At 40.9% G+C, this 14855-nt stretch overlaps 1 protein-coding gene across 3 annotated transcripts; it reads left to right on the top strand.

Annotated features, from left to right (window-relative positions):
- Positions 1 to 38: 38 nt before the first annotated feature.
- ganabb (glucosidase II alpha subunit b) lies at positions 39 to 14720 on the top strand. Of its 3 annotated transcripts, none has more exons than XM_085431302.1 (25): positions 39 to 99; positions 860 to 961; positions 1058 to 1166; positions 1505 to 1632; positions 2218 to 2397; positions 2563 to 2628; positions 5018 to 5075; positions 5196 to 5277; positions 5427 to 5523; positions 5614 to 5794; positions 5949 to 6102; positions 6816 to 7051; positions 7158 to 7284; positions 7389 to 7468; positions 7764 to 7904; positions 8142 to 8238; positions 8518 to 8619; positions 9452 to 9695; positions 10086 to 10150; positions 11802 to 11878; positions 11973 to 12047; positions 12147 to 12260; positions 12362 to 12471; positions 12700 to 12800; positions 13520 to 14720. In XM_085431302.1, exons 1-25 carry the CDS (start codon positions 80 to 82, stop codon positions 13627 to 13629), a joined length of 2856 nt encoding a protein of 951 aa, XP_085287428.1. In that variant the 5' UTR covers positions 39 to 79; the 3' UTR covers positions 13630 to 14720. The 3 variants fall into 3 exon arrangements, with proteins under 3 accessions (XP_085287428.1, XP_085287440.1, XP_085287432.1); XM_085431306.1 differs by lacking the exon at positions 39 to 99 and adding an exon at positions 159 to 626; XM_085431314.1 differs by lacking the exon at positions 2563 to 2628.
- Positions 14721 to 14855: the final 135 nt, after the last annotated feature.

Here is a 14855-nt window from a genome sequence, read left to right as displayed (position 1 = left end):
CAGTTGCTGAGTATCCTATTTCTTAACGATCTTTGTTGCGGAGTGATTGGGGGCGGAGTCAAGAGGCCGCATAATCAAGATGGCCACCTTCACTGCAAGGTAGGACAAAGCAGTTCCGTTGTTTCATCGCCAATTTATTCTTTTTTTCGAAATATTATCAGTGCGCGGGAGGACAGAGTTTATCATCGTAGTTGCACATCGTATAAGCGTGAAAGCAAACTCACTGTTTCGGGGTTTAACTGCCGCAAAGTCGGAAAATTAATGCGGGAAAAATTCGATATCCCCCTCAATTGAATTGAATTGGATTAGCGACTTGACAGGCTGGCTCTTAGTAAGGTTAGCACCTTATCTTGATCCGGATTGCTTAACGATAACACTGCTGTCAGACAACGGGTGCATTAGTGCGTGTGTAAAAACGTAGACGTTTATTTAATGTTAAATTAAAAATTCTTAGCGGTTTCCTGTTGTATTTTTTCCGTCTTGAGCACTCTCTAGCTATCCCGCTTAGCTGATTGCGTTAGCTTTTACTGCCTCTTTTCCTTGTCGGCAGTCTGAACACATCCCCTCATCGGGATTTTTACAGTAGGGCTGGGAATGAGTCTTTAATTGCAGGACCAGCGTCTGAGGTGAGGACAATGGGGTGCTTCTTGTTAATATGCGCACCGTGTGCTGGGTGAGGAAATGGGTAATTGTATAGCTGCCTGTCACATCGTTTTAGCACCATAGAGACCAAAGTCCGTCTGTGTGTGCTGTCTGTTACCCAACTCCTGTACTGTAGTTTGGTTAGCTCTGCCAGGCGTTGCATCCAAATGTGATTGCACGCTGAAGCTAATGTTCTTGTCTTTGCTTCCCATTACAGGATGGCGCCTCTCTTGGTAGTCGGGCTGGCTTTGTGCCTCAGCGGGACTTGGGCTGTGGACAAAGGCAATTTCAAGACCTGTGAGCAGAGTGCTTTCTGCAAGTGAGTTCCCAAAAGACAAACTGCTCATGAATAAAGCGGCACATAATTGCAGAGGTTTATAACTGGTGTCGGCTCTTGGTTTGAAATGTTAAACAGGCGTCAGCGAGCTTTGAAGCCTGGAGAGTCTCCTTATCGAGCCCTGCTGGAGACCATGGAGCTGACCAACACCAGACTCACCCTGCAGCTCATCAATGACAACAACAAGGTAGATTACAGAAAGGGGACAACAAACATTTGCACAATCTGTAAAATATGATTTCTCTATATTTCTTTTTTACTTGTTTTTATTGCTTTTATCTTTATTTATCGCATTAATAACTGAATTATTAGGCTAACAAATCACTTTTCCCTTGTTTTTATGTTTTTGAACTATCAGCTGAAATAAAAAATGTAAATCCCATTTTCCAGGGTAACCTCTTTGTTATGTGAAATCATAGTGACCCATTGCTAAACCCAGTGTTTTCCTATGCTGTGTTTGTAGAAAATGAGGCACCTGCCTTTGCTTCTCACTGTTCTCATTCTCACTTTGTGCTTGTGTCGCAGGTGCGTCTGTTGCTCGAGCTCTACCGCCTCCAGGGAAACATAACGAGGGTGAAGATTAACGAGCTTAAGCCTCTGAAACCTCGCTATGAAGTCCCAGACGTGCTCATCAGGGAGCCTACCACAGAGCCGTGAGTGTCCTGTGAGGGTTTCATGGGTGGGTGGAGGTTTTGATGTTGGGAGTCAAGCCGAAAACACAAGAACAGGAGGGATACTTATTTCAAAGGATCTTTAAATAGGCAGAGCAACAGAAAATATTTCATGATAACATCAGCTTTTTTAAAGGTTAGGTAAAGTGAGGGTGTGAATTCTGAAATTTCTACTTTGACAAAGATCCGTTAATAAAAGGGATGCCTCTTTTATTAAGGCAACACACACTCAGATGTCACTTAGGAATTATAAGATGAAGAATCTCTCAGATTTTCCTTGTTAAATGAAAGAAAACCCATCATATGGTTCATGGCTTCTCTGCACCTCCTGACTGTGAAGGTGTCAGGTGAGTGAGAACTGAAACTTTGAATAGAAATTCTTCCAGTAAAACAAAAACTTGTAACTGTTTCAGATAATTTCTTCTCTGTCTTACAGCTTATATAAGTATGAAGTTATGATTAATGAGATGATAATAAAAACTATTCAATTTAAGTTCCTGACCTTGCATTTCTTCATCAAAACTAAATCCTCACTTCACATTTCGCTCTCTCTCTTTTTCCTTTCAGCCTATCTGTCTTGTCTCAGGACGAGAATGGTGTGGTGCTGTCCCTGGGGGTGGAGTCTCAGAGAGTCATTATTAGCGCCCGGCCCTTCCGACTGGACATCATGGAAGGAAGCGACGTGCTGATGTCTCTGAACTCACGCGGCCTGCTGGCCTTTGAGCACCTGAGGATGCGCAAGGACACGTGAGAAACCCACGCATGCACACACATTTACAAATGCCAGCCCTCTCTTTGAATCCACGTCGTCACTCCGTGGATGATTTCTGTTTTTGTTCCCATGATATGGTTTGTTTTTTTGAGTATTGTCTCTGACTCGTTGTTCTGTCCTCTTCTCCCCTATCATCCTAGTTTCTCCTATAAAGTAACTAGCACAGTGGCTAGCGTGTGGGATAATATCAAGAGGGTATTCTCTAGGTAAAGACCCTTAAGATTTGTGTGTATTCTGTCCCATGTGCTAATGCTGCCAGTAGTGACATAAAATTTAGGGCCACACATCATATCAACTGCTGTATTTACCCTCAAATAAATGTGATGGAGAGAGAGGGTGTGGGTGAGTGTGTGCATGGTGTTGTTTGATTTTTATTTAGATTAAGGGATCATTCCAGCCCTTCCTCTTAGCATAGCTGTGATAGACCGTCTTTACAATGACCATCAGAAGACCCAGAGAGATTATCTGGCAGTGTCTGCTTTAGGCCTTTTAGTTACTGTCTGCGTAAATCAATGTTTTGTCAGATCAACGTTTGATTAACTGTACTCCTTTAGTATTGCTCTAGCAGCTCGTCTGATAAATTCATCTAACACCGCAACTGCATGACTGACTGGATTTCTCAATCTGTTCTTTTGAATGAATGATTCAGATTTTCACTCTTGCTTAATTTATGGTCAGAGCTAAGTGCAGAAATAATGTTAAGGTCCAGATAAGAGCTCTGATGTGGCATTACACACACACCAGGGTTTCCCACAAACTTATTTTAGATCTACCAGAGATTATGTTGCTGCCATACATAGTATAAAAGAGAGGGATAGTATGATGTTTTATAAATCACTGAGATGCTGTTAGGGCTGTTCGATATAACGATATATATTGGATGACGATATTAAAAACGTCTATCGTTTCATTTTACGCTATTGTTTGTTTCGTGGTGTCGCAAAATAAACTGTTTACGGCAATATTTTTTTTCATCGTTTTGATGGTCACTGTAGTGGCTATATTAATTTCTTAAAATTCTCTCTTTCTCTTATATTTAATATAACCACACTACGGACGGACAAGCGCCTGTTTTTATGCGTTGTCGTTAGCAACAACGACGGTAACAGCATCGCCTTTCCGCTTGTTTATGTTCCACATAAACCTTTCACAATAAAGCTCAAGATCCTGTTGAGACTTTTCAAAATAAACTGAATCACGTGAAGGAGCAGATTATTTACGGGTGAGAATGAAAAAAGAGACGTCAGGTGCTAAAAAATAAACCTTAGACTCAAATGTTAGAACAGGCTTTTCCCCGCAGCACGCAGTGTAATAAATACTCACAAAGAAAACGGCGGCTGTTACAACTTATGTCTAAAAATGTATAGTTTCATGCATCTGTTAAAACACTCGACTCCAGCTACATGAGGCGCAGCTGGAAACACTTCACGCAAGTCGAGCTGCCCGAGATTCACAGAATTTACAGAAAATGTTACATTTTTGTGATTTATTATTTTTTTTAATATATCGTTATCGGGACGATAGAATTCTTATATCGGGATATGAGATTTTGGTCATATCGCACAGCCCTAGATGCTGTCACCATCTTGGTGTTTTGAAACCAGATTTGGTTAGAGAGAGGTGGATGATTGTGGATTGAGGGTAACCCTCCTTCCTGACACTTAGCGTGACCAAAATGTAAGCAATTGACTGTAGACTTCAACAGAACTTGAGGTGTTTCTGCAGCCACAGGTTGCAGCGCTTAATGGTGGTCTAGCAAGTTCCAGGTTCACCAGTTGCTACACTGAGCCCATCTAGGCTGCAGAGCATAATAATGACTAACATCACCAAATAGAGTCCAAGACAATGGAGTTACGTTTATCTGCATATAAAATATGTATACGTTAATGTAAGATCATGCATAAACTCACAAACACCCCCTAACTTCTCCTGCCACAAAGTCAGTGGGAGACAGTGCATGTAGTCTGTGTCCTGCCTCTTAGTTCTCAGGCATTACCTCAATTCCCAAACCCAACAGCAACATCTCTCTTTGTGGTTATATTTCAGTTTGTAGTTGTGTGTGTTCTTGGTGTAAGAACTGACATTGGAGCTATTTTAACCAGCAATACAGTGCTTGCTGTCTGCATTAACAGGGTTTTAAGACAAGCTGTTGTTTACACTTATCCCTGGCATGTATATCACTGCAATTCATTTCAAAACTTTGTCGCAAATGTGTGAAGGGTCTTTTGGTGGCTTACTCTTGGTTACTTTCAGTTTATGCCTGATCCACTGGGTACAAGTCCTTTGGGTGTTACGTGCTACAGCCTCTGGAGCTCCTGTACTATAATGTGTAGCTTGAAATAGCCACAAGGCAGGGAGTTGCTCAGTCCCTTTTGTCATTACAGTAATTAATGGTAGATATGGTCAGATGTCAGTGTGGTGACAGCGGGGCAATCACCAACTTGTGTTTGTATGTCCCTTTCCTTGAATCATAGTTTAATTATCCCATATATTACCACCATCACAATATCATCAAGATGGCCTGACTTTGCCAAAGTAACACGCCTTTCTTTTTCCCCATACCCCTCCTCGCGTTGTTCTTTATGCCATGAGCAGTCAGGCAGACCCAGAGGCTGAGAAGAAGGAGGAGGCTGATCCAGCAAACCAAGCAGAGGTACTGCACAATAAAATCCACTCTCTTTCAGTCTTCCCCTCTTGATTTAAAACCACCATTTCACTGCTGCATCTCAGCTAGATCTGAGTAACGTGACTATTTCCCCTGTTTGGCTAACAGACAACAAAGGAAGAGGAAGAGAAAGTAGAAGACGGGATGTGGGAAGAAACATTTAAATCGCACACAGACAGCAAACCTAATGGTAAATCCTACTTGTGATTTCAGTATCGGTATCATAATGTCTGCATGTCAGTGTGTGTGTTCAACCCGAACACACACACTGACATGCAGACATGCCAGGTGGTGAAAAGGTGTTCTCTTTGACTGATGTTGGATGTGTTTGCTCCTCAGGTCCATCTGCTGTTAGTTTAGATTTCTCACTGCCAGGAGTCGAGCATGTTTATGGCATTCCAGAACATGCAGACACTCTCAGACTCAAAACAACAGAGTGAGTGCCACCAGCATTTTACATGTAGAATAGATTTCATTATGAAAAATGCACAGATGTTTTATGCATGCCTGTGTTTGTGTGTTCCAGTAATGGAGATCCGTATCGACTCTATAACCTGGATGTGTTCCAGTATGAACTGTATAACCCTATGGCCTTGTACGGGTCTGTCCCAGTGATGGTAGCCCACAGTGCCCAGCGAACTACAGGCATCTTCTGGCTTAATGCTGCAGAGACCTGGGTGGATATTAGCTCCAATACAGCTGGAAAGGTATGTGGGGGGGGGTTGTCATTTCCTCCAAGAAGTCTTGATCTGGATTGTTACTTAAAGTGAATTTTGTTTTCGTTGTTGTTTTTTTGTTTTAGCCATCAGTAATTATATCAAAAATATAAGAGCGTCTTTTGTCGTGCTGCTCTCTTTCCAGACTGTTTTTGGGAAAATGCTAGATTATGTTCAGGGCTCCAGTGAGACACCACAGACAGATGTGCGTTGGATCTCTGAAAGCGGCATCATTGACGTCTTCATTATGCTGGGACCAACTCCTAAAGACGTCTTCTCTCAGTACGCCTCTCTTACAGGTAGGAAGTGTCAATACTGCTGAGACTCTTGTGTAAAGTTGTATACACAAATACCACTAGCATTCATTTAATAGTCTTAATGTTTTAATGGTTCTTATCGAGGGCCTGTTGGGATTTCCTTGTTCGTTAGCAATTGCTTCTGGCCGGGAGCACAGGAGTGGTACCCTCGAGCTAAAACGTCTCGTTTCAGTTAGGCAGTAATCTACTGGGCTGTATGAAGGCCCAATACACGATAAAAAAATCTTATGTTGAACTCTGACTATTCAAGGATACAATCTATTTTGCTATTTTTATTTATTTTTTTTTAGCTTAAAATGAGCAGTCCAATTTATTCAGATTTGTTTTGATATCTCTTATTCATAAGAAATATTCCAGTCTCCTTAGTTGTAATAATGTTTATTAGATTCATTTTTTTAGCCTAGGTAAGCAGCTGATTGTAATCTGCAGAGTATTAATTAATACTGAGACAGTTTTTCAGTGAACCCAATAATTATATTTGGTTCACAAATTCCCTCTATTTGAGATTGCTGGTAAATTTAAACAGAAGTGATTAAAATCAGTGGTGATTCATGAAAGCGTCTGCTCAAACGTATTGTATTTCAAGTCAAATTTTTATTAATCTTTTATATTATTGATCCACTGCCTAATGCCAGTAATAAAACTACCAAATTTGAATAACAGCTCTTGACTGGCCTCTTCCTTGTGGTTATCAGGCACTCAGTCTTTCCCTCCCCTGGCTTCCCTGGGATACCATCAGTGCCGCTGGAATTACAATGACCAGGAGGACGTGAAGTCGGTCGATGCCGGCTTTGACGAGCACGACATCCCCTATGACTTCATCTGGCTTGATATAGAGCACACCGATGGGAAGCGCTACTTCACCTGGGATCCGCACAAGTTTGCGACCCCGAAGGAGATGCTGCAGGGTCTCATGGACAAGAAGCGCAAGGTACAGATGGAAATATGACGATCACAGTGATATGATGCACAGTTTGATGGGTGTCTGGCCAGAACTTCACTTCACTTCTTTTTTTTATTTTATTTTACTTTTCTAGATGGTTGCTATTGTGGACCCCCACATTAAAGTAGACAGCAACTACAAGATCCATAATGAAATCCGCACTCTGGGTTTCTATGTCAAGAATAAAGATGGTGGCGACTATGAAGGCTGGTGCTGGCCTGGTAAGAGAGTGAGAACTCCACATCAGTATTTCTTTATCAAACATGAAATATTTCTCTAATATTTGTTCTCTTTGTTTTTCCTTGGGTTGGATGACATCTGTTAGGAAGTGCCAGTTATCCAGACTTCACTCGTGCAGACATGAGAGCCTGGTGGGCCAGCATGTTTGCCTACGATCAGTATGAGGTGAGCCTTGAAGACATGAAGTTGCTAATCTGCAACTAAAAGTTTACCTATTGAAGATACAGCGTGACTCCTGTGTAACTGATATATGATGCTTTTGTTACCTTTTTGTTTTAGTAAACAAAATTTATTTAATATATTCTCACATGAAACTGAACCACCTGAGCTTTCCACAGTTGGCTTGTAACTGAATATTCATTCAAGCTTGAACTTTTTAGGAGCAAAAATAAATAAATAGATTTTCCATAAATTTGTTTAATCTCATCTCAAAATGAAATCTAATCTGTTCACTCTCCAGGGCACCATGGAGAACCTGTATACATGGAACGACATGAATGAGCCATCAGTCTTCAATGGGCCGGAGGTCACTATGCACAAGGATGCAATGCATGGATCCTGGGAGCATCGTGATATACACAACCTGTATGGTTTATATGTGGTGAGTGTATTTCACTGTGACCTTTCTCATTAATAATTTTTTTTTAGAGAACCTATAGATTATTTGGAGTTTGTTACTTTGTTGGAGGACAGATAATCGTTGGCATCCTTTTATTACCTCTTACTGAAAATAAAACTCCTTTAAAAAGGAATAAGAGATCCTAAAGTTGTATTTGGTAACTTACTGTAAATGTTAGTCTGTTTTCCTCTTATTTATCGATCTCTTTATTATCGACAGCAAATGGCCACGGCGGAGGGTTTGATCCAGCGGTCAGGAGGAGTTGAACGACCATTTGTCCTGACCAGGGCCTTCTTCGCTGGGTCTCAGCGCTTCGGTGAGCCATTTTCTTTCTTTACTTTCTTGCCTGCTCTAATGTAGACGTGGCATCACACGTCGAACAGCTGACGTTTACAGGATGCAGTCTTCTTTGTTTACATTTGGCGTTGGCTAGACCAAACACCACTTTAAGTTTGTTCAGACTGAGCCGTGAAAGGACCCTCGACTCTTGGACAGTAAAATTATCAATGCTCATAAAATCCAATTTACTTTTCATAACAAAAAGAATTGGGTGTTGCATTATCTTGTGTGTTAAGGTTTGTTTTTTGGCTCTTAGGTGCTGTGTGGACAGGAGATAATGCTGCTGAGTGGGACCACCTGAAAATATCCATCCCCATGTGTTTGAGTATGGGCCTGGTTGGAATCTCTTTCTGTGGAGGTGAGTGCAACCCTCCTAGGTTCTCTGGTCAGCTTACAATGGCCATCGTGTTCAGTTTCATTCTCAGCATCAAGAGCCAAATGCAACTCTTGATGCTGCTGCAAATTTTTTGTTTTGTTTTTTCCCCCCTTTGCCTCATTTAATGTTTTGCCCTCTGTCAGATAAGTTAAATCAGGTTCGAACAGTTAATTCTTAAGGCTGAAACGCTGCTCTGCTGCCACACTGGAGACTGAAATTACCACCATCATTACAGCTAGAGGTTTATAGTCCAGGCCCAGAGAAGTGATCAGAAGTCATCAAAGCTCTGAGCGTGGGACTTTCCAAACCTGGAGGCAGCATTTCTAGTTCTATCAGTCCTCAGATTTTCCTTTCCTTTTTATTTATAGTACTTACAAAGTCTTGATGTTTATGAAACCTCAAATGTGGAACAGAACAATGCTTAAAAAACCCTTTATTTGCTACCTTTTAATATTTAGCTATACTGCAGCTTTCAAATAGGTGTGAGTGTGCAGCATCGAACTTGAACACAGCAGTAAAACAGGACTGAATTTTGAAAGGGGAAAATGCATTCATTCAGATCAGTTTTACGTAATTGTTTTGACTAATATACAAATCCCTCGGGTGTTTGGTAAGGTTGTCATGGAAATGGGCATGAGGCATTACCATGGTGAGCCCATATTCCCATGTTAAATCAGCTGCAGTCACATAAATATTGATTTGGTACAAAATCCGCTTTAAGAGTTGAGCTCTAAACACGGATTATTTCAAGAAGTTTGTGTCGTGCCGTTTTGCGTTGTCAACCGAGGCTATAATGTCCCTCTCTGTCTCACAGCTGACATCGGTGGCTTCTTCAAGTCTCCCAGCACTGAACTGCTTGTGCGTTGGTACCAGGCGGGTGCTTACCAGCCATTCTATAGAGCCCATGCCCATCTGGACACGCCCCGCCGCGAGCCCTGGCTGTTTGGTCCAGAAAACACTGCACTGATCCGTGAAGCCGTGCGCCAGCGCTACACCTTCCTGCCCTACTGGTACCAGCTGTTCTACCGCGCACATGTGACGGGAGAGCCCGTCATGAGGTGATGATTTTGGTTAACCTGTATGTATTGACTGTCTATCCACAGATAATTGTACTCTGAAGAGGCCTCATTTGAGCAAACTGCTGTTTAAAATTTATCTAATATGTCAACTAATTTTAAGGCAGTTATTTGATTGCTTTTAGAGTTTATAAATAAGAGTGATGCATAATACCACACGAAAAGACAGTGTATTCAAGTAGTTACTGCAATGTGCTGTAAGACAGAGGTGAATATTACTTTCCCAATCAAGAGAAATGGAATTTCAAATCGGGAAAGAAAAAAATCCTTTATTTGGGTTATATATCAGGTTATAAAAATATATTGCAGTGTGGCTGATTTGTGTAGTATATTGTGATGCAGATGCAAATATTGTGTTCATGTCTATTGCAGACCTCTGTGGGTGGAGTATCCTCAGGATCTGGCTACTTTTGCTCTGGAAGACGAGTACTTAATTGGTGAGACACATAACCAAATTTGAGGCCTTCAGTATTCATCAAGCATCCACAGTGATAACTGCAGTTTGTCATTGAAAGACCCCCCTGAGTGATCTGGGATTAAAAGCTACCCAAAGTAATCCTTTAACAGGTTCTTCTACAGAAACCTTGCTGAACTAAGGCTCCCTTATGTTCAAAAATGCAATGATCCTTAGTGGAAATTTATTTATGTCACCTTATTGCGCTTTCCTCTCATGCGACTCACCTGATGCATCAGTTGATTGTGTTGTCGTGATTAGGGCTGTTTGATATAACGATATGTATTGGATGACGATATAAAAACGTCTATCGTTTGTTTCGTGGTGTCGCAAAATAAACTGTTTACGGCAATATTTTTTCATCGTTTTGATGGACACTGTAGTTGCTATATTAATTTCTTAAAGTTCTCTCTTTCTCTTATATTTAATATAACCACACTACGGACGGACAAGCGCCTGTTTTTATGCGTTGTGGTTAGCAACAATGACGGTAAAACCATCGCGTGTCCGCTTGTTTATTGTAAAAGGTTTATGTGGAACATAAAGCTCAAGATCCAAAATAAACTGAATCACGTGAAAGAGCAGATTATTTACAGATGAGAAGTAAAAAAAGAGCCGCCAGGTGCTAAAAAATAAACCTTAGACTCAAACGTTAGAACAGGCTTTTCCCCGCAGCACGCCGTGTAATAAATACTCACAAAGAAAACGGCGGCTGTTACAACATATCTAAAAATGTATCGTTTCATGCATCGGTTAAAACACTCGACTCCAGCTACATGACGCGCAGCTGGAAACATTTCCCGCAAGTCGAGCTGCCCGAGATTCACAGAATTTACAGAAAATGTTACATTTTTGCGATTTATATCGTTATCTGGACGATATAATTCTTATATCGGGATATGAGATTTTGGTCATATCGCACAGCCCTAGTCGTGATGTGTGATTTGAGTGTGGTGCTCTGTAAGTGATTTACCAAATGGCACTTTAAACCCACACTTAGGACTACATGCAACACAAGACTGTTCAACACCACATCAAATGACAGGAAGTGTAACAAGGTGACAGAGCTATGGTTGCACTGACACAAACAAATGGTTTGTCAGGTGAGCAGCTAACGGGGACAGTCTGATGCTCAGACCGGTCTTGTCACAGCTGAAGTTACAGTTCAAAGTTGGGGAGGAAAAAAGTCACAAGTCGACACGCATGTGAACATGATTTTGGCTAAAATATAACCTTCCTCAGTTCCCTCAGCTTGTTAGCTTCCCTCAGTTTGTTTCTTTCCAGCTGACAAACTTACTGCTTTAGGTCACTGTTTTCCCTTCTCTATAAATCATGTTTTGGAAGTACAGGTTGTGTAGTGGGGGTACACTATTATTTATGTTATAGAGTTATCTACAACTTGCTTCTGCTGCCATCAGGTGGCCAAAAATACCTGTTATCTCGGTTTAAATTGACTTCTAATGTTCAGACACTTGAATTAGAAAATCTGTGCAGCTGTGCCTGTCTGTGCGGTGGTGCTTCACTTTGTCAATATGACAAATGAGGATAAAACCCTGAATCCAGTTGTTCCAGTCAGGCAGGCATGTTTTGAAATGGTTGGCACTTCCCCTGACGTCATTTTAATTCTGCCTCAGGACGAGACTTGCTGGTGCACCCAGTTGTTGAGGAGGGAGCCAGAGGAGTCACTGCCTACCTGCCTGGCAAAGATGAGGTAAGAGGAAGAAACGGAGGCTTTTATTTTGACACATGTATCTTTGATCTTTTCAGACGGGCGTATCTTAATGTGTGTGAACATGTGTTATCAGGTCTGGTTCGATGTCCACACCTTCCAGAAACACAACGGAGCCCAAAACCTTTACATTCCCGTCACCATGAGCTCTGTAAGTGTCAAACTCTCAGCTTAACTTTTTTTTTTTTTTTTAAGCTCAATGTATTTTTTATCACATTTCTCATTAGTAGCCTTGGTGTTTTGTTGTTAGATCCCGGTTTTCCAGCGCGGCGGTTCCATAATTCCCAGGAAGCTTAGAGTCCGCAGGTCCTCCACCTGCATGGAGCATGACCCCTACACTCTCTATGTGGCTCTTAATCTCCAGGTAACTGAACTGCACATCCTCTGTTGCTACAGTGCTAAGTAATGTTGAGATGTTAATGACAGGTTTTAACCATTTATTTAATGCATTATTTATTTTGATAGAGAACTGCAGATGGTGAGCTCTACATAGACGATGGCCATACCTTCAACTATGAAAAGAAGGAGTTCATCTACAGAAAGCTTACCTTTGCCAACAAAGTCCTCTCTTCTGTGTGAGTGACGGATATGTTATCAAAATTCTCTGAATAAAATATAAAAAAAACCATGATGTCACTATAGTTACACTTTTAATAGTCTCAGAAATGTTACATTATAAAATATAAACACAGTGAAACTGAAGAAACGTTTCCACATGCTGTGCCAATCTATTCATGGACAATTTCTTTAATCTTAAATCTGTTATTGCTATGTATTTAACTCTGTGCCTGCCTGATCCACAGTAACCTTGCTCCTGATGCCAAGTTTACTACCGATTCCTGGATTGAACGTATTATCGTACTGGGAGCCAGTAAACCCAGCAAAGTTACCCTTAAGACTGCTGGTAAGTGCTTGATATGAAATCATCTTCAGTTCGAATCTGCATGTTGAAGCTCCTTTCAAATGTTTTAAATGTAAGCATTTACTGGTAAACACTCATGGAATTAAAAACATTGTGATGTGTGCCATTAAAGTGGGATATAAGATAAAAAGGGATGTACTGGGTGAAATTTCATGCTCCAGATTTGTATCTTTATGCTAAAGTAGATTTGCATGAAACAGTTATAAATAGTCACTATTTAGCTTTTGATAGGCCTTGGATGCAGCTCCTCAATTTATCCAGTGCTTGAAGTAAGCCACCTTTCTCATGCCCCTCACAAATAGAAAGTTTGAACATGAGGTGGGTGGGGCTTCTCAATGACATGCAGATTCAGGACCAGGAAAAACTGTACAGACAACACTCTGAAGCCTGAGGATATTTGTTTATGCTACGACCGTGTTTAGTCTGAGCATCAACAACTGAAACGGGCAATGGATGACCAAAAATAAGGGAAAGGATCATGGATATTCACCATTTTCTACTCTTTGCTGATTTCCCCTTATTTAGTTTCATGCTGTTTAAGTTGTTTTCAAACTCTTATTCAGATGGGATGGCAGCTTTAGGATCTGAAAGATTTAAGATGTGAAAATTGGCAATCTGTTATGGATTTATGTGAAAAATATGCAGCTTCTAAACTTAAAATCCCCTGATGTTTGTTTTCTTACTTTTTTGTTTGTTTACAGATGGCCAAGAGAAGCAGCTGGAGTTCGATTTTGACGCCTCCATGTCTGTTCTGACAGTCCGTAAGCCCGGCATGAACGCAGGGGCCGACTGGACCGTGACATTTCAGTAATCGTGAAAGATGAAAGAGGAGGAAGCAGGAGGGGGGGAAATGACTGATTTGAACCGAAAGTGAGCAGAGGGAGAGAGAGGGAAATAGAAAAAAGGCACTAATACCCATAACTAACTAAAACAGAGTAAGATAGGCAACATGGTGGGGGGAAAAAAGGATACACAAGACACTGATTACACGCACACAGAGATTCATGTATACCTGTTAGTCGATCTGAGCCACTTTACTTCTCTGCCATTTCCCTTGTGTTCACACTCTAATAGGTAACAGAGAGAGTTCAGGGTTATTGCTAGATGAACAATTATGTTTTGTCACATTGCTCGATCTGTTTGATTCATGTCATTGTTAGGAATCTTTGGGGTAAGACAGAAACTTTTTTTGTTTTGTTTTTTCGTCCACTTCATTTTCCATCCAGTTTGCCTCAGAAAAAAAACCCCAAACCAATCCACTGTTTTCCATTTAAAATAAAGGTTCACATTCAAAGCCTCCATCTGCTGCTGATCCTCATTGAAAACTCTTTTCATTCCTCTTTTAAGAAAAGCACTTAAATTGACTTAGATTCAGGCTGTCTTTGTTTGTTCCCTGTATTGCAGAATTTGTGCACATGGTTAATCAACCGGTACCAATCTGGTTACTTACCTGCTGCTCAGTGAGGGGATTTGCAGCTGTTGTTTAGAACAAAGTTGGCAATGGGAATCACTTCAGGGGACTGAACCACTGACAATTTGTGGCTCATTCTGTTGATGTGCTTTCATTGTTTTCATTTTTTTGTTTTCCTGCATTGTTCAAGAGATTTTCCTTAAATGCACTTAAAGAAGAATGAGAACTGAAATGATTCTGTGGAGGTGGGTTATGCTCCACCTAGTCAAATGATCTGACCTTTTTGTTGTAGTTTTGTTCTAGGAAGGTTGTGTTTTTGTTTTTTTTGCTTGATTGCTTTTATGATCACAACCATACGCTTAGTTGCATTTTTGTTGGTGATGAACTGGTGGAAATGGAAGTGAAGGATCGGACTTCAGCTCTCAAAGTTGTCAGATGTACTTTAAAAAGATGAGACCAAGTGAAAATAAAATTGATCAAATGTAAACCTATTGCCTTCTATGAGTCAGTAATTCATAAATGTTTCTTTATATGCGCCTGGTCCTGTTTCATATTCTGAGTGGAGTATCACTTCTAAAGCAGCCAACTGGATATGGTGGTATGCATTATATTAAACCTACACCGAC

Source organism: Copadichromis virginalis, linkage group LG2 (genome assembly GCF_057382275.1).
Source record: "Copadichromis virginalis isolate Kocher_CV1m ecotype Utaka linkage group LG2, C_Virginalis_male_GT1.1, whole genome shotgun sequence".
NCBI lineage: Eukaryota > Metazoa > Chordata > Actinopteri > Cichliformes > Cichlidae > Copadichromis > Copadichromis virginalis.
The sequence above is the reverse complement of the archived record's forward strand: the minus strand, read 5'-3'. Positions and strand labels throughout refer to the sequence as shown.